General features: G+C 33.2%; 1 protein-coding gene across 1 annotated transcript; it reads left to right on the top strand.

Moving 5' to 3' along the window:
* Positions 1-236: 236 nt before the first annotated feature.
* On the top strand, positions 237-11,056 carry LOC145133012 (protein NRT1/ PTR FAMILY 8.1-like). The gene is made up of 5 exons (XM_079067959.1): positions 237-347; positions 6,732-6,914; positions 9,184-9,401; positions 9,479-10,029; positions 10,118-11,056. Exons 2-5 carry the CDS (start codon positions 6,809-6,811, stop codon positions 10,953-10,955), a joined length of 1,713 nt encoding a protein of 570 aa, XP_078924085.1. The 5' UTR covers positions 237-347; positions 6,732-6,808; the 3' UTR covers positions 10,956-11,056.
* Positions 11,057-19,622: the final 8,566 nt, after the last annotated feature.

Below are 19,622 nucleotides of genomic sequence, written 5' to 3'. Positions count from 1 at the left end.
GTCGTTTCGCTAATTAAACCCTTTATATCTTTTTTTTTTTTTTAATATTTAGAAGTACAGCTTTAATGGAAACTTAATTTCAAATTTGCAGTTAATGCACGTAGAATTTAATTTTGATAATTATTATATTATACATTTCGTAGAATTTAGTTTTGATAATATTATATATTTCGTTAAACTTGATAAGCATTAAAGCAGAAGAATCCATCAAAGGATTATAGTATTACACACATCTATATATATTCATCTCAACTACTTGGGTCTCTCTTTCTCTCTCACATTCCCCGACGTTTTCCGCCGCTCACCGCCGTCAATCCGCTGCCATACGCTTTGCGATCTCACTAAAGGTCAGTTTCTAATCGATCCTCCTCCCTCTTTTCAGTGGCCTTCCAAGAATTATGGTTTTATTTCGGTTAATCTTCTTGTTTTCTTAATTGTGTGTCAGCATGCATGTGCGTGTAGACACACACATACGATTCACTGAGTGGGGTTAATTTTTAGTATATATGATGACTCTTAATTCATACTCTTGTTATGCGATCAATATAAATGGATCTACATATCAATACATGTCCTTGAAAAAGACTGATTTTTTTTTCTCTTGGATTTATTAAACGACTAAAAAAATAACCCTAAAACTATAGTTCTAATCAGTCTGCTGATCTATCGACAAAATACTGAATTTTTCGTATCCAGGGCAACTGATTTTATAATATATATATTTTTTATGATAGTTTATACCTGGCAATGTTTATAAACTGAAACAATATGTTATATCTATCGAAAGAGTTTATGATATGGCTCTCTTGTCAACATCCCAAGGTTGATTTTGTTGAATACATTTGCTTAGAACATGCATGTCTAATATCTTTAAGTTGATGAGTTAATTTCAATTCACTTTTTCCTCCAAAAAACTTTGTGTATTGGTTAGACAAAATGTTAATTTAAAAAGTCTCCTTTGTATCGTTCTTGATACATTTTACTCACAACTAAGAAAGTTCTTCCCTTGAAAATCAATACACTTTCTTTAAACTAACCATAATCATGACCAAATCAAGGTATCGTGTATAATGGACCTTGGTTCCGCCACTGTAGGGTGTGTTCGACACGCAGCGTTTGGGAGCCTCTAGCTTATACCTTTGAAGAAAACGCTAGTAAAAAAGAAAAAACTTTGTTCGACGATAGGAGCATTTAGCTTTTAGCCTAAACAAAAGGTTCCAAAATCAAAAACTACATGGAGTAGCTTTCAACAAAACGCTCCAAAATTAAAGGCTACCCGCTTCTCATTACCAGCTACCCGCTATCCGTTACCGGCTACTTTTGCCGAACATACCCTAAGTGTTCCATATCATAATGCAAAAATGTAATTTTTTTTATTTTTTATTTTTACTTTTTTCTTACCCAATTTTCATATTTGCATATCTTTACTTGTTAACAAAACTGATTTTGAGCTGCAAATAAAGGAAAAGTCGTCGCGGTTCCGTTGCTGAATTCATTAAAAACAAGTTTAGTCTGTCGAAAAAGTAAGCCTTAATATTGATGGCTTTAGAGACGATAGAGTTTCATGACTCCTTTAGCAATGGATTTTTCACTACTATTACATAAAAATTTAGTAAAAATATTTTTTTTACAATAACAATATAACGAAGGATTTCTTTTGCTATGGGTGTAATCCGTCACAAAGCCGTTTGTAGGTGTTTGTTGCTATTGATAGTGAAGTTTTGCAACGGTCACTTCTGCTGTCAATTACCCGTTATTGGTAATCATCATCCGTCACTAATGACTTGGTATAAGACTTTGTTAACTTGTGTTGCTAAAGGCATAATTGTCATCATCCTTTATTCCACCGAGACAAATTCATACCCCCAACCCAAGAATTTTCGGTCTCTTTCCTCCTCTATTCTATTCTTCTATTGATCTTTTCCAGCGGAAACAAGTTATCCCTTTTCTCATCTTAAAGGTCTAATATCCTTTTATTGATGAAACCATCTCATCACCTCTACCTCTCATCCATAGCAATTTGCCGGTTTACCCCATGTCACGTGTTTTAAGTTGGACCTCTTTGGTCTAGTTTGTCCTTCTTTCATTTCTCCATAAAGGCTTCTGCCAGATCTATATGTGTTCCACATCATAAAAAGGACACGAAGGTCGAGGTCCGGACGGGTTCGATGTCGCGATGTGGACGTGGAGGTGACTGCAAGTCCAATTAAAACCAAAATGACCACAATCCTCCCTCAAAAGATACCTTAGTACAAAACTAGCATTTGACCACGCAAAAACCTTATCATTATAGGGCATTTTATGATTTTTTTTTTCATTCAATGTGTAAGGAAATGTTGCATCATTAAAGGTAATGGTGACGTTTAATTGTGGTGACTATAACCCATAAAAACCGTTACTATAGGTAAAAATTGTCACCACAGGTTACCAATTTTTGTAGGTTTTTCAATCATTTTTTGATAACCATTATCATAAACTATTTTCCCTCACAAGTTTTTTTGTTTTCATGACTATTGCTGACTTTTAGTGACATGTAATATATTAAAACATGACCATAAACTAGTATTAGTCACATGTTTTTTCATTTCCCATAACTATTGTTGACTTTTAGTAACACACAATATATTAAATCATGACCATAAAATACTTTTAGTCACGTGTTTTGCTCGTTTGTCATGACTATTATTGACTTTGAGTGATACATCTATTATTAATCTGTGACCATAAACTACTATTAGTTACCTGTTTTTTCTTTTGTCATGACTACTATTGACTTTTAGTGACACGTAATATGTTAACTCGTGACCATAAACTACTTTTAGTCACATGTTTTTTCATTTGTCATAGCTATTATTGACTTTTAATGACACATAATAGATTAAACGGTGACTATTATTGACATTCAGTCACACTTTTTTGTTTGCCATGACTATTCTTGAACAACTTAAAATCATTTATATGCCAAACATTGTTTATTTAACATCATGTATGTTATTCTGACAAACAACCAAAATTAATAGACATACTATACAAATTGTCTAATACATTAAAAATGTCTAATACAATTGCATATAAAAATGATAAATGTTTAACAACTTAGTTTAAAAAAAAGTAAAAACCATTTGTTGGATTACCAATTGTAAAATTATCTTATAAAACCAGCCAATTGTTATTAAAGTTGTGTTCTTCTTCGTTGTACGTCAGTGGCCTATGAGAAGGAGAAAGAGGAATCAGAAACTATATATTTTTAACAACTTTAACCATGTAACGAAAGTGCATTGCTATTACATATTTTAGATCCAATACATGAGGTATACTTACTTTCACCCATAGGGGTAAAAATTTCTAGCATACAGTAATCAACAACATCCACCACATGTGTAAATCATCAACAAATGCAAGATTGATTCTTATTTCAACACAACATAATTATTCATCACAAAATGTAATAATAAGCTATAAATTGGTAAGATTTCTTAAAGTACAACGTTGAAATAGGAAAAACTTAAAAGTAGGATACTATAATGACCAATAAACCATCAGGTCTAGAATACCTCACACGATTTCAGTCATTTTTTCTCTTTTAGCTCCAATAAGGTCAATGATGGTATTTTTTCACATCTATAAGCATTGCTCATAATTTGACATGAATCGATTCAGACCTATTTCTAACAGGAGTTCCTCAAATTAGAAGGCTATATGGTAATAAGAAGAGCACAAAAACAAAAATCCAGAAAAAAAACACATTAAAACGCATACATGTTTACCACTTACAAGAAAAAAACAAAAAAAAACGAACTATCACAAGCAGTTAATACACAGGTAAAACAAAAAAGGCAAGAATCGGACCAAATACCTATGTATATACGGTCTTTAGGAGTGCTAGATTTAGAAAGAACTTCCAAATCAACAAGACTTAATGACATGAGCCCTAAAGTAAGCCCGAACATCAATCCTACAAAAAAAACTAACAAAACTATTATCCCAATATGAATAAAGAATCGGGGTTCACAACATGAGTATTTGAGCGATTGAATGAGAGATGATAACAGTCCAGATCATAGTCACATAGTTCGCCGTACGCTTCGGTACGGGAACGCGATTCGCCAATTAGGACGTATCGGATACGGTGGGGGTAGGTTCATTTCGGTACAGCCCGGTACAGTGTACCATGGATTCCGATACGGTGTACACATGTTCAAAACATAATTCCAGCAATTCTTAACTTAAAAACAAGAATGCAAGTTTACTTATAATCAATTTTATACTTAAAAACAGAACATCTAAGTTAACACTTAAAAACTTTCTAAAAACCATTTTCAAAGATGAAAAGCAATAAAGAAACAAAATATATGAGAGGCAATTTATGGTGAATTGAAAAGCAATAAGAATGTAGAACCGAAGTGGAGTCATAGTGAATTGATGATATTGGATAAGAGGTGTAGCTGTTATATAATTGTTAAAATTGATTAGAATAATCGATGTGAAAGTGTAAATATCTAACATGGAATCGAGGAATTGAATGAAGAAATCATGCGTCGGCGACTTTTCCCCGGATGAAATCAATTTCCCACTAATTTCTCAAATCGGCGTTCCAGAACCAAAATTGCCGATCCCAATCGTGTTTCTGTGCAATCCGGTTCGCCAATTTCACGTTTCAGGTATCGATTTAGAGAAATGGTGGGATCGCTATCAAAACGTACCACATGGCGTTTCTGTCGGCGATCGGTACGCAATGGTACCGCGTTTGGGATCGGGCCGATTAGAACGTAGATCGTGACTACTTTGGCGAATCCTGTGACTATGGTCCAGATACCTACAATCGAACATTTGGGCATTGAAACCTATTTTTGGTTAAGTAATGTTCCACCAGTTCATCGGGAATCTTTTAAAAAAGAAGACAAAACTATCTTGATAAAAGGTTGGGTTGTAATACGTGTAAAAGAGAAACTAGAATTAAATCTTACAGTTAGGGTGTGGTCTGTTAAAGAGGCAAGAAAATCTATGAGTTAATTTTCTGAAATCGTCGAGAGAGTTACCATCATGTGGCTCTTCATGTCCATATTCTTCTTTAACAAGAGAGGATCGACCCGCATGATTGTGTTATCAACAAGTTATAACAAAAGCACATAATTGGTATAGGCATATATTTCAAATCGTTACATATATGGGAAGGTGTGAAGATGTTGTTGTGTTGTTGGTGACTACCATCGGTGCACGTTACTATGTATGAGCCCACAACATTTCGTTCTTAGTTCTCTTGTAAAGTCTCCACCAGTTGGATGTGGTTGAAGGGGAATGGTTTCGGCTGAATCTTTTAGGTTTTCTCAATGAATTGAAGAAGAAATTTGAACCAACAAGTGGTTGTTTAGAAATCAGAGCAACATGGGAGGAGGAAAATCGTGAAGGGTAGTGTAGATGGTAACAACGTGACGATCAACGGGTACGTTTGGTGGTTAGCAGTTAGGGATTTTGGAGTTGCGATGGTGGCGATGGCTTGAAGGTGCTCTGGTTATGCGATGGTGTTTAGATGGATGTAGTCGCTGTGGTTGTGGGGAAGTGGTTCGCGATGACGATTTGGGAGAAAGATATAGTTTTAGGGTTTAGGAAATGAGAGTTTTGGAAAGGTATAAGTGAATAAGGATCGTTTGTATCCATTGGATCAGGTAGAATAATGACAATCCTAATGAATTGAAGTCTACATGTTAGCAATCTGTGTAATCTTATCAATTTTTATATAGTAATTAAAGAGGGAAGTTTGAAACACTTTAGAAAATCGAAAAATTGAGTCCCTCCAAATTTTATTGTTATTTTCCAACATTCGAATGTCACCACAAAACACTTATAGTGACTTGTTTTATTTATACTTTATTGTCACTATTTTTTACTTTTAGATACGCATAGAAATTAAAACGTGTCTATAAAATACTTTTAGTTACATGTTCTTTTTAAATGTCATAATAAAATATTTACAGTCACACGTTATTCTTTTATATTCAAAATCATTAATTTTAGACATACATATAGAATTAAACTATTATCATAAAATACTTATAGTCATATGTTTTTGTTAAATGTCATCATAAAATACTTACAATCATAATGATCTACCATGACTATTGGCTAGTATTTGTCACATTTTGTTATATAAAACAATGACAAAATGTGTGAAAATACTTTGCAATGGAGACGCCTTTTAGCTAATATGTGAATAAAACGTTACGGGAATTTGATTAATGACTTTTAGTGATGCAATTAACCAAAACTGTGACAACCCTATTTCCAAAAAATGTGGCCATAGGCCATTGTTCCTTTTTGTTGTTTTGTAGTTTCATTATGTTTTGCCTGTGAGTTGCTTATACTTGGAATTTTCATGTCGGATTAAAATATGATCCAAGTATATGTTGTTTGTAAGTAAAACTAAGTGTTTGGGCTTGTAGGAAATTTTAAGGGAAAAAGTTCTACTAAATAAAAACAGAAACGTACACCGAAAAGAAAGATAATTAAAAGATAAATTAAATATCCTCCTACTTATTCTTTATATCCGTTCTTCTACTAATTTTAGATGATGATAAAGTGTAATAAAAATTTATTAACTTTATTAACTATGATAAGTGTCACAATCTTAATGTATAAGAAGATGGTAGAAGAAAAAAAGTAGGAGGATATTTGATTTCTCTAAATCCAATATTGTCGTTTGACAACTCTAAGAACAATATTTTTTTTTGCAGTGTTGATGTAGTGCCTTGTTCTCCAACTCAAACAACCAGAAAAATACTCAATCTTGTGATTGCTCGAAGAAGATTCAATGACAGACGATGATATCTATACAAATGATGGAACCGTTACCCTTAAGAACGAACGTGCTATCAAGAAAAAGACTGGAAACTGGAGAGCTTGCCCATTCATTCTTGGTATGAGAATCCAAATATATATATATATATATATATATATATATATATATATATATATATATATATATATATATATATATATATATATAGGGAAGGGTTATTTGGAAAACAAAAAAACCCTAAAAATCATAAAAATGCATAAAAAAATACCAAGACATCACAAAGCTTTTTTTTTGAATTTTTTTTATCAAAAAAATCGCAGCATTTTTTACAATTTCGCTGAAACAAAAATAAAAAATCAATTTTTTTTTTCTAAAAAAAAATTTTCAAAAAGTTTTTTCAGCGATTTTGACCTAAAAGTTGCGATTTTTTGATAAAAAAAATCAAAAAAAAGTTTTGTGATCTCTAAGTATTTTTTTTATGCATTTTAATGATTTTTAGGGTTTTTTGTTTTCCATAGAACCTAAACCTATATATATATATATATATATATATATATATATATATATATATATATATATATATATATATATATATATATATATATATATATATATATATATATATATATATATATATATAGGGAGCTGTTCAAATAAGAATCAAAAATATTAAGAATGAAAGCAGGAGAGCTTACCCATTTGTTCTTGGTAATATATATATATATATATATATATATATATATATATATATATATATATATATATATATATAGTCCAAATTCGGTAGGAATCCAAAATTAGTAGGAACCGCGAAATTTATTCTCCACCAATCATTTTGTCAAGGGTACAAATGTCAAACTCATTTACTTGGTCGTGACGTGTTTGCACATGCATTAAACGTAATACGGACTCGAGGTAATAATCATGTTCGACGAACGTCCATGGAACGTCATTTAGATGGGGTTTTCTCTTCCTTTTGATTTATTTTGTTTTTTTCTCGTTTTTTTTTTATTATTATTTGTTAAAAAAAATTCAATTTTTTTCTGTTAATAGATATATGCTTGGTTTTACCGTTTTAAACTTTTTTTTTTCGTTTTTTTTAAAAAGTTATTTTGTTTTTATTTTTTTCGTTTTTTTTTCGTTTTTTTAATATCTTTATTACATACTTTAAGATAGTAGAGTTTTTTCTTTATTTTTGTTTTCATTTTTCGATTTTTTTTTTTTTTTGCTTTTTTTTATTTTTGCTTTTTTTGATTTTTTAAACTAAATATCGGTTTGAGTTTTAATGTTTAACATTATAAAATTTTATATAAAAAGAATATTAAATATCATAATATTTTCGTTCATATTTTTTTTAATCATATTATTTTTGGATCATAAAATTTTGAATCATAATATTTTGAATCATAACGATATTATGCATCATACATTTTTTTATAATATTAATTCTGATCATAATCTATTGAATTAAATAAAGTTTTTGTTCAATTTAGCATTTGAATCATTATATTTTTTTAAATTATTTAATTTTGAATCATAAAATATATAATAATTAAGGATAAGTAAATATTTGAATCAAAATATTTTTAGATCATAATAATTTAAGGATCATAAACACATTGAATCATAAATAATTTGTATCATCTCTATTTTGATCATATTATGTTCAACATTTTTTTAAAAAACTTTTAATCTTTTAAAATCAAGTTTTATATCTAAGACACCTTATTTTTCAAAAATTCTTTTTACAAAGCCAGTAAAATAGCGAGTAGAAGTATACCTTAAATTTTTATAATTTTTGGAGAATATTTTTCTAGGTTTTTTTATAATGTAAAAAATAAAATAATAATGTTTTTTTTTTCAAATTTTCATGATTGTGTTCATTTTGTAGAGACTTAAATTTTAAGAACTTTGATTTTTTCAGAATTTTTTTTCAAAGAAAAAAAAAATTATTGCCGAAAAACTAAGCGGGTGGAATAAAAAACTCACCAGGCAATAAGAGTTGGACACTTATCATGCTGGGTGGGGGCATGTGTCAGCGCCTGAAGAGACTACATGGGCAAATTTTCCTTTTTTTTTTAAAGAAAAGTCTAAATGCTTTTGTCACTTATATCCTCCAAACAATTAGTCTTCCCCGGAAATTATCAAAATCTCCCAGTTAATTACGAAAATGTCATATAATCTTGCGAGATTTTGACGATAAATAAATCAAATCCTGACCATTTATTTTTTCAATCTACGGCCAAAAATTATCCTCGGTTCCTACCACTACTTGATCATATATATATATATATATATATATATATATATATATATATATATATATATATATATATATATATATATATTTAAGTTTTTCTAGATACACTTAATTATTCGTTGTATAGGTAATGAATGTTGCGAAAGGTTGGCTTACTATGGAATGAGTACCAATTTGGTGAACTATCTGGCTGATCGTCTTAACCAAGGAAACGTCCGTGCATCCATCAATGTTACAAATTGGTCTGGAACATGTTATGCAACACCATTGCTTGGAGCTTTCTTAGCTGATGCATACTTAGGAAGATACTGGACAATTGCTGTTTTCTCCATTATCTACTTCTTTGTAAGTCAGTTTAAGTTTCTTATCTTTAAGACTATCTTCTCCATGGCTGTGACTGACATTTACACGATTTTGTGTAGGGAATGACACTCTTAACACTATCTGCATGCGTCAAAGGACTAGAGCCAACTTGCAATCACACCGGATGCCACCCAACATCAACCCAAACTGCAGTCGCCTTTGTGGCTCTCTACTTGATTGCTTTAGGAACTGGTGGCATTAAACCATGTGTGTCATCTTTTGGGGCTGATCAGTTCGATGAAACTGACAAATCCGAGAGGAAAAAGAAGAGTTCTTTTTTCAACTGGTTTTATCTTTCCATCAACATAGGTGCACTTTTTGCGTCGTCCATTTTGGTTTGGATACAGATGAATGTAGGGTGGGGTTGGGGGTTTGGTGTTCCAGCTGTCGCCATGGCTATTGCTGTTTGCTTTTTCTTCTCAGGGAGTCCTTTGTACAGGATTCAAAAGCCTTCAGGAAGTCCTTTTGTTAGGCTTTGTCAAGTGATGATAGCGTCACTTAGAAAGTTTAATGTCAAAGTTCCCAATGATAAATCACTTCTTTACGAGACTTCTGATTCAGAATCCCAGATTGTAGGAAGTCGTAAGCTTGAACACACTGATAAATTCAGGTACTGTATATATGTCAATCATAACAATATATATATATATATGACATTATGAATAATTCTACATGTTAAATGTAAAAAAATGATGCAGGTTTTTGGATAAGGCTGCAGTGGAGACAGAGTCAGATCGCAATAAGGAAGTGAACAATCCTTGGAAACTATGCACTGTGACTCAAGTTGAAGAGCTCAAATCCATCATCAGGATACTCCCCGTTTGGGCATCAGGGATCATATTCGCTGCAGTTTACAGCCAAATGAGCACCATGTTCGTCTTGCAAGGAAACACCATGGACCAACACATTGGTCCCAACTTCAAGATTCCATCTGCTTCTCTTTCACTTTTTGACACTCTTAGCGTCATCTTCTGGGCTCCTGTTTACGAGCGTTTCATCATCCCCATTGCCAGAAAGTACACCCGCCATGAACGAGGCTTCACACAGCTTCAACGAATGGGTATCGGTCTTGTGATCTCCTTGTTTGCCATGATGTCCGCTGCTGGCTTGGAGGTGTTCCGGTTGAACTATGTCCGGAAAAACAACTTGTACGATGCTGAAACAATCCCCATGAGTATCTTCTGGCAAGCCCCGCAGTATTTCTTGATTGGGTGCGCTGAGGTGTTTACGTTCATTGGGCAGATTGAGTTCTTTTATGATCAGGCGCCGGATGCAATGAGGAGCTTGTGTTCTGCATTGTCACTGACGACGATTGCGGTGGGAAATTACCTGAGCACAGTGCTTGTGACAGTGGTGGCGAAGATGACGACCAAGAATGGAAAGGCTGGGTGGATCGCTGACAATTTGAATGAAGGGCATCTTGATTATTTCTTTCTGCTGTTAGCAGTTTTGAGCTTGTTGAATTTGTTGGCTTATGTAGGTATTGCCAAGTGGTATACTTACAAGAAGGTTAGTGGCTACCCAGATCGGGTTTAATTTTCTAGTAATGTTGAGTTAGTCGTATTGTTTATAACTTTAGGTAGGATGGTTTCTACTTTCCTGATTATCAAGATAAGTTCTCTTTTTTTGGTTTGTTATTAATGTTCTTTTTAAGATTTTGTTATTAACTTTTTTTGGTTTGTTATTAATGTTCGAGTCATAATTGTGGCATCTAAGTCTCATACTAGAACTATAGAATGAAATCTTGGATCATATATCAGATAATGTGTACGTACTAATAGCAAGGCTAATTCTGTCTTTTTTTTTTAATATAATTTTTTTAAACTCTAAAAATTGGTTAAATTACAAAATATGTTAGTTATCACCGTACAACGAGTGAGATGACAAATGGGTAAAAAGCTGTGCCACTAAGCCTTTTTGTATGGTAAAGTCAATTATTTCGAAGACTAAATTCATAGATCTAGGGGATATAACATTGTTATGCATGAATCGTTGTACTCTATTAAGAAGCTCTACCGCATCCGGCGCAAAAAAAACTAAACGTATCAAATGCAAATGGTATAAACACGTATTGATTTTCTATACACGATTTCTTATGCATGTTTGGCAGCAGCTTTTAAAGCAGTCTGTCCCATCGTTAAAACCCTAGCCTTCAAGCCCACGAGAGGGGATACCCTGTAAGGTCCACACATACGTGTTTCCCTCCAATCCATTCAAAAATCAAAACATAAGACGGTCTAAGAGTTGACCTTAGAAACCGATTTGTTCATCAATACAACAAAATATTATTGCTAGATTATTATATTCAAGTATATGTATACAATGCCTATAATATAAATCAAAACTTAAATACAACAAATATCAAAAGAACGGAACTTATGTCATTCAGTAAAAATTAGACATACACACTACGGGGTGTGGATTTGGCAATGCATCGGCAAGACAACTCGGAAAACATCGCTCCCTTAGCTCGGCCGTCTAACTGAGTAACAAGCTTAAGATGAGAAATGTAATTATTTTCAATTTCAATTTGTTTTCCCACGTTTCAAAAATTATCCATTTTTTTTAAAATTACAAATTTCAAATTATTTTTCTACCAAAATAAATACCAACAACTATTTTCATTTTTCACCTCTCTCAAACCTTCAATATTCATCTCTCTCAAACCTTCAATATTCATCTCTCTCAAACCGTCAACACTCACTAATTTACCTCTCAAAATGTCTTCCTCAAATGCTCAACCCGATCCCCGATTGTACATTGGATCACAATAGAAGAGCGACTTTGACCCGTGCATGGGTCGATGTATCGGAGGACCTGATGGTCGGTATCAACGAAAGTACTAAGTCATCTTTTTGGAATAAAATCACTAAACAATTTCACACATACTAATAATGCAATCGAAAACAAAGACAATTAATTTATGTGGCTCACACGATCATTGTCTATGTCCATGGAGAACATCATAGAGAGTTTTTATTATTTTTGTCGTAAAAGGCTTTAATACAATGTTGCTAGGTTACACGAATTCAGTGAATAATAAATACTAGTTAAAGACCCAAAATTGTCAATATGGCCAAACCCAAAAAATGCTAACTAAACTCGATATCACGTGTTTTGATGTCGTTTCTAATAAAGGGACTCATGTTTATTCTACCTAATAGATATGGGATCAAAGGTGAATTAGTCTCCAAAACTTAACATCGAGGTCTCTACCAAAGCAATATCAAATGTACGCCAAAAAGAAGAAAACGAACAAAGTGGGAATAGAATTTGACAACATGTTTAATAAAGTGAGACGTGATTGGCCACATGGTGAAAATGATGGAATGATGTTAAATACTGCTCCTGTAATGTTTCGCCAAGAATAAAACAAACCTTTCCGTTATGTAGACTTTTGGCAAGTTGTTAAGTGGTGTGCAACATGATGTCGGTATGTAGATTGAAGTGATGTTATTTTAATGTTTCATGTTTTCTATGTGGCTATGTTTTAATTTCAAGTGTCTTATCTTTTATTATCGTGTAATTTCCCTTTCAACTTAATGGAAATTTAGTTTTCTATAATTTAGATTGTTTTAAATAATAATAAAAATGCTACATGGAAAACCACCCCTAAATGGCAAAAAATTAAAGGGGTGTGGCAAAAGTGAGGTGACCTCTATATGAGAGCAAAAAAGTATGGCATTGGTGGCACCACTCCCAAGCATGTTAAGAAATAATAAAGTAAAAACCTCTCCAATATATAACTATAGATAAAGAGTAATCTTGACCTGATTAACAATTCTCACGTGAATCCAATTTGATGGGTATAGCTGTTGGATTAGTGTCTAAGTCCATAACTATTTTGGTATGTACTTGACCCGATGGTGCATGGTCCTTTTGGGTTGTCTTCACCAAAGCAACTTGATAGGATGAATTATGGAGAGAGAGGATTAATTATGATTTATTAATATAGTATGAGAATAATATATTAAAGGAGAAATCATATTGTTTAATTAATATTAGTCAATAATTAATTTTGTGGCTAAAAGAGATTAATTAAACTTAGGGGGCTAGAACTGTCAATTGTGTGATAGTTGAATATTGGGCTAATGGACTCCATATTAGAGGAGTGGATGAATTCTATGGGGAAACCCATTAGAAATCGTCCAAGGCCTCTAAGGAGGGAGTCCATGGGTTGCTTAGGGCCTAAGCAGTCAAATTAGGGTTTCCTTGTTAGATAACCCTAATAGCCTCACTATTTAAGGACCCCTAGGGCACCAAAAACGTGGCTAAGAGTTTCCTTAGGTTTTCTAGACGTTTTTGAGTGCCTCTCCTCTTCTCCTTCTTCATCCTCTTGCTCTTGGTGTTTGTGAGCCATTAGAGGAGTGACATTTGTGACTCTAAGCTTTCAGAAGTCAATTACAAGAAGGAATTGAGATTGTTATTACTACATAACAATCAAGGTAAGATCTAAACCCTAATTCATATGTTATTTGATTATCACATGCTAGATCTAAGGTTTATGGCTTTGGATGATTATTGCATGTTCATTAGACAAACTAGATCCAAAGCTTCAGGGTTTGCATGTACACCATAGGAATGTTGTAGTGCTCAAAACCCATCAATAGCAAGTATGGATGATCCGAATGATGGAAGCCTGAAGGTTGATGCATGTAAACAGTCTCATGGATTTGGCCATGTAAAAATGCATTTTTGACATCTAACTGACGAATGGGCCACTGGCGAGATGTGGCAATGCTCAAAATCGAGCGTATAGTGGCTGGTTTAACAACCGGGGTGAAAGTCTCATCACAGTCGATACCGGGTCTCTGATTTTTCCCATTTGCAACCAACCGAGATTTGTACCTGTCTAAAGATCCATCTGCTCTGTATTTCTTTTGAAGTAACCACATAGAACGAACAATATTGGCCCCTTGAGGCCTCGGAACAAGTTTCCATGTTTTGTTAGAAATAAGAGCATCAAATTCATCTTGCATGGTAATGGTCCAGTTAGGGTCACGGTGGGCATGAAGATGAGATTTAGGAAGTGGAGACTCGGTAGTGGTATGGAGATTGAGGCGAGTGATAGGTTTAGAGATTCAACGTTTGGCACGTGTTATCATGGGGTGAGTGAGAGGAGGTTCCGGAGTGGCATGAGTAGGAGGAGGCGAAGTGGGAGGTATGGAACCCGAAGGGGATGAGGGTGAGTCGGTAACCGAGGGTGTGTTGGTTACAAGAGAGGAGATTTCCATGGGGGTGGTGATGGTATTTTGGAGAATGTGATAAATGGTGGTGGGTGATTGTTCGCCAAGGAAGGAGTAAGGGGAGGATGGTTAGGAGTCATAGAGAGAAAGGGGAAGGAGGATTAGTCAAAGGTGACGTGGTGATAGATGATGATCTTGCGGGTAGCAAGATCAAGACATCGATATCCCCGATGACTAGTAGGGTAACCGAGAAACACACATGGGGTGGAGCGTGGGGCAAGTTTATGAGGTGGTGTGATGTACGGATAAAAAAGTCACCCAAAAACGCGCAAGTGAGAATAAGAAGGAGTTTTATGAAAGAGTTTAGTGAACGGAGTTTCATTGTGAATGGATGTGGAAGGGGTAAGGTTGAGAAGGTGAGATGCCCTATGGAGGGCTTCGACCCAATATTCGGGCGCTATGTGAGCTTGAAAAAGAAGGGTACGAATCATATTGTTTATTGTTCGTATCATACGTTCGGGCATTCCACTTTGTTGGGATGTTTTGGGGCAAGAGAAACGAAAGATGATATCATTTTGGTCAAATAGGGAGTGAAATTCTCGGTTATCAAATTCGCCCCCGTGATCACATTGGAAAGATTTTATTTCAGTATTAAATTTGGTTTTGACATAAGCACGAAAGTTTAAGAATTTAGAGATGATTTCTGATTTGTTACGAAGAGGATAAACCCAAAGAAAATGTGAATAATGATCTAAAAATAAGACATAATAATTTATTTCGGAAATACTTGAAATAGGGGATGTCCAAATATCTGAATGAACAATATCAAAAGCACTAGAATCAACTGAAGTAGACGAAGTAAATGATAATCTAACTTTCTTGCCAAGATGAAAAGAATTACATGCAACCGAGTTAATGTTTTGACTACATGTAATAAATTTATTAGAATTTAAAAATTGAAGGACACGGTGACCCGGATGGCCAAGGCGTTGGTGCCAAAGTGTGGGACTATAAGCAAGGAACGAGGATTGAGTAGGAGGCTTCGAGAAACCAGGATAGAAATCACCCGAGCTATCACATCTAAGAAGAACTTGGTGGGTTCGAAAATCCTTTACAGAAAAACCAAACTTGTCAAATTCAATGGCGGCATCATTATCAGTGGTGAATTTGCGCACAGAAATAAGATTTTTGATTATGTCAGGAGTAACAAGGACATTATGAAGATGAAGAGGACGATGAGATGTAAGTAAATGGTAACGACCGATATGGGTAACGGGAATATGAGAACCATTGCCAACAAGGACATAATTTATTTTGCAATTATTACTAAGATTGTGAAGTATACCTGTATTTGAGGCCAAGTGAGAAGTGGCACCAGTATCCATATACCAAAACGAGTCGTGCGTGTCACTCACAGCAGCAATGTGGTCATATTTGGGGTTCAAACCATTGAAAAATAAGTCACAATAATTCAATGACCGAATTCCCAATATTACCTAGCAAATTAGCTGTGACCTTCATTGTTTCATAAAATTCATTGACCGATTTGTCTCCCATGGTCATCTGTCTGAGTTCGTTTTCAAGCTCCATAATGTGTGCCTCCTTATTGTCACGTAAGAGAGCTTCAATGTCGAGCCATAGAGTGTGAGCGGTAGAGTCTGGTTTAGTCACCATGTTAAGAAGGGACCGAGTTAGAGTTCCATAGATCCACATCTTGAAAAGAGAGTTAATAGTGGACCATTCTTCATCTTTATCTCCCTTTGGTTTTGAGGTTCCATCGAGATGGCCATACACACCAAAACCGGTACAGTGGGTTTGGAATAACTTCCTCCAGGAATCATAATTAAGTTGATTCAAGTCGAGAATGAGAGGTACAAACGCTTTGATGTTGGTAATGGTGTATGGCTTGGTGTTACCACCATTAGGGTTGGATGATTCACCTGTCATGATGAAAGGGTGATTGGAAAATAGCAACAAAAGAAGATGAAGGCGGCGGCGGCAAGGGAAGATCGACACAGTGGGTGTCAAGATATTAGGAAATTCAGTTAGAGCCCTTTACAGCTCTGATACCATAATAGATTTAGAGTAATTTCACGTGATTGATAACTCATTCCATAAACCAATATATACACGGATACAAGGATTGAAACCTAATGGGCTTACAACAAATGGACTATCTATAAACTGGGTTGAGTATATAAAACATAATATACACTAATAGGTTTGTATCTTTATGAAATGAAATCTTGTGCCGGTTGTGTATGCTAGACCTCAGACCTGAGGTTTTTAAGATTTCTAAACTAGCATTCAACCGCAACACTCAAATCTTATTCGTGTGTGAAACATTATAGAAAGGATACTTTTGCTTCCTACATTTTAAGGAAGTCAACTTTATGTAGGAATGAATGCTTTTAACTATAATAAATTAGATTACCATTCACTTTGGTAGATACTTTTGCTTCTACCGCTTTGTTTGTAATCACTATAATCATATGAAATGTTTCATGGTATGAAAACTTTCCATTGACACCATATTATCATAATCTAAGATTTCATCTCAATGCGAATAGAGTTTTAAGCTTCATATTACAAAAATGAAAAACGAAAAACATCTCATTTTTTGAGGTATAAGGACCATCCATGTTTTTCCTTGTGATAGGCATAGAGCATGCTCAAAGGGTAGGTCTAGGATGTTTGTTGTGTTCTACTCGGTTTTCGTATTTATTTTTTAGATTTGTTTCTGTATTACTAAAGGATAAAATTGGTATTTAAAGAATTAACACTACAATACTTAAAATTAATGATGGAAGGACTAAACTTTTAAGAACATGAAACTACATCATGGTTACGAGCCATGCAACAAAGAAAACTTGGATCAAAACCAATCATATGAAAAAGATAAACAAAATTAAGTCATCTCTAATGCATTGAATTCTTAAAAATTCAATAAATTTTGACATCAATATTCCAATTACATACTATATCCATTAATAAGTACACTCTATTAAACTCTATTACAGTTTAATGGATTGTCATATCACCATCTTATTTTTAACCATTTAAATATATATATATATATATATATATATATATATAATAAAACAAGAATATCAAAATAAATTACAAATTACAAAAATAAATATTACAAGTTACAAATTAAAAGTTAATTAAATAAAAAGTATGATAATTTTGTTACATGTTATAGTTTATTTTAATTTTGCTGCAACAGTTTCTCCAAATTTTTTGTTGATAATGCCTTTGGTGTTTTACAATCTCGTTGGGCAATTGTACAAGGTCCATCAAGATCTTGACAACTTTAAAACATAAAGGGTAAATGCATAAATGCATTATATTATGTAATATGATCGTGGATGATTAAGGAAATATAGTTAGCAATTGGTTAGATGACGATTATTCAATATGTTTGCATCGAGGACTTGTGCAAAAAGTTCAATATCAAATTCAAAGGAACTCTAAGCTATGTAATAGTACATTACATCATGTTTTACAACATGATTTGATAGAGCATATTTGAGAACGTTTTACTAATATGTAATTTGAGGTGGTTGTATTGTAATAATAAAATGTTATTATTTAAAACAAAACCATTTTAAATTTTAAATAGTTTTCTATTGTTGACATAATTAAAAAATAAATTATAAAACAAAATTAATGACTTGTTGAATTAAAATATATCATTTTAATTAAATTAATAAATCAAGTTATTACATATAAAATAAATTAAATCATAAAATGTACACCATGGAGACAAAAAATCAAATTTAAGGATGATATTGAGACAAAATATCTTGTGGATTGAAATTGGATGTAAACCATGAAGACTATTTTTATAATTTACTTAATTATGAAAATAATAATAATTTAAAGTTAAAAAATAAGATATGATCTATATATTGTTAGAAATCGGAGTGGGACATAGATATAGGTTTGGTAATTAAGAATCTAGATACCTAACGAATCATGTGAGTTTACTATGTGTTTTTTTAACGGCTTATGCACTCACTATTCTACTCTTAAATCTACACATTTCATTCAGAATGAGACTAAAACCCTTAACATTTAGCACCTATTGTCAACCCCTGATAACGCTACACCAAAAGCCTTTTGGTAATTTACTATATGCATTGATATATTTTCCCTATGTTTGGATTAACAAGAAATTCAATATGGGATATTTGATGAGAACATTTTGTGTTTCAAGCACAAATCAAAGCAACTTTTTTTTAGAGAATATTGATTGTTGATTTTTATAATTTCCAAATAAGCGAAATATGAGTACATACACTCATTGACTCATATACCCAAAAGATAGATAAGGTTAATGAAAATTGCAGAATTACGGTTAAAAATACTCATTTTAGAAAGAAAAAAAAATGGGTGGCAGCTCAGGCTGAAGTTGAAACTTGGGTTTAGCTCTCAAGCTTGAGCAAAATTATTCCATATTTTTTCAACTTTTCTTTAATGTGAACATGTTTTCCGGCCCACTACATTCTAGGACCATAATAGAGATTACATGGTTGCCAAGGGCTCTGCGCTGCCCCTAGTTTTTGCATGGGTTGCGGCCCCTTGATCCTGCTAGACAACTACAACCGGGGCTAAAGATCATTGCTTAATTAGCATCATCAACTTGCTCAAGTCTTTATGTCATCGGGGCATCTAGGGGAGAGATAGTATTAGACAACTTGTGATATTGTTGTTTTTTTTTATTTTTTTTTTGGTGCTCATGACCCGTGAATTTACTGTTCATCGAATGAAAACAAGAATAAGATTTCCTTGATTAAAGATCAATAATGAATGATAGACAAATTTTTTTACCAAAAGTGAATAATAGATACTAAAAACAATAATGAGGATCAAGTTATTTTCGATGTCGATTATAATTTGTATAACAAATAACCTAGCTAATGATAAATGTGAATGAGTGATTGTACACCTATATATACAAGATAGATGATAATCACAAACATAACTTTCTAATAACATGTTAGAAGCCAAA

This window comes from Lactuca virosa, chromosome 8 (genome assembly GCF_052849685.1).
Source record: "Lactuca virosa cultivar CGN04683 chromosome 8, Lactuca_virosa_CGN04683_v6, whole genome shotgun sequence".
NCBI lineage: Eukaryota > Viridiplantae > Streptophyta > Magnoliopsida > Asterales > Asteraceae > Lactuca > Lactuca virosa.
This window is presented reverse-complemented; position numbering and strand designations above follow the sequence as displayed.

Excerpts from the sequence above, each read along its gene's own strand:
- LOC145133012 (XM_079067959.1), top strand. The coding sequence starts at position 6,809 with ATGACAGACGATGATATCTATACAAATGATGGAACCGTTACCCTTAAG. Across the intron at positions 6,915-9,183 it reads AGCTTGCCCATTCATTCTTG|GTAATGAATGTTGCGAAAGG; the intron begins GTATGAGAATCC and ends TTCGTTGTATAG. Across the intron at positions 10,030-10,117 it reads GAACACACTGATAAATTCAG|GTTTTTGGATAAGGCTGCAG; the intron begins GTACTGTATATA and ends AAAATGATGCAG.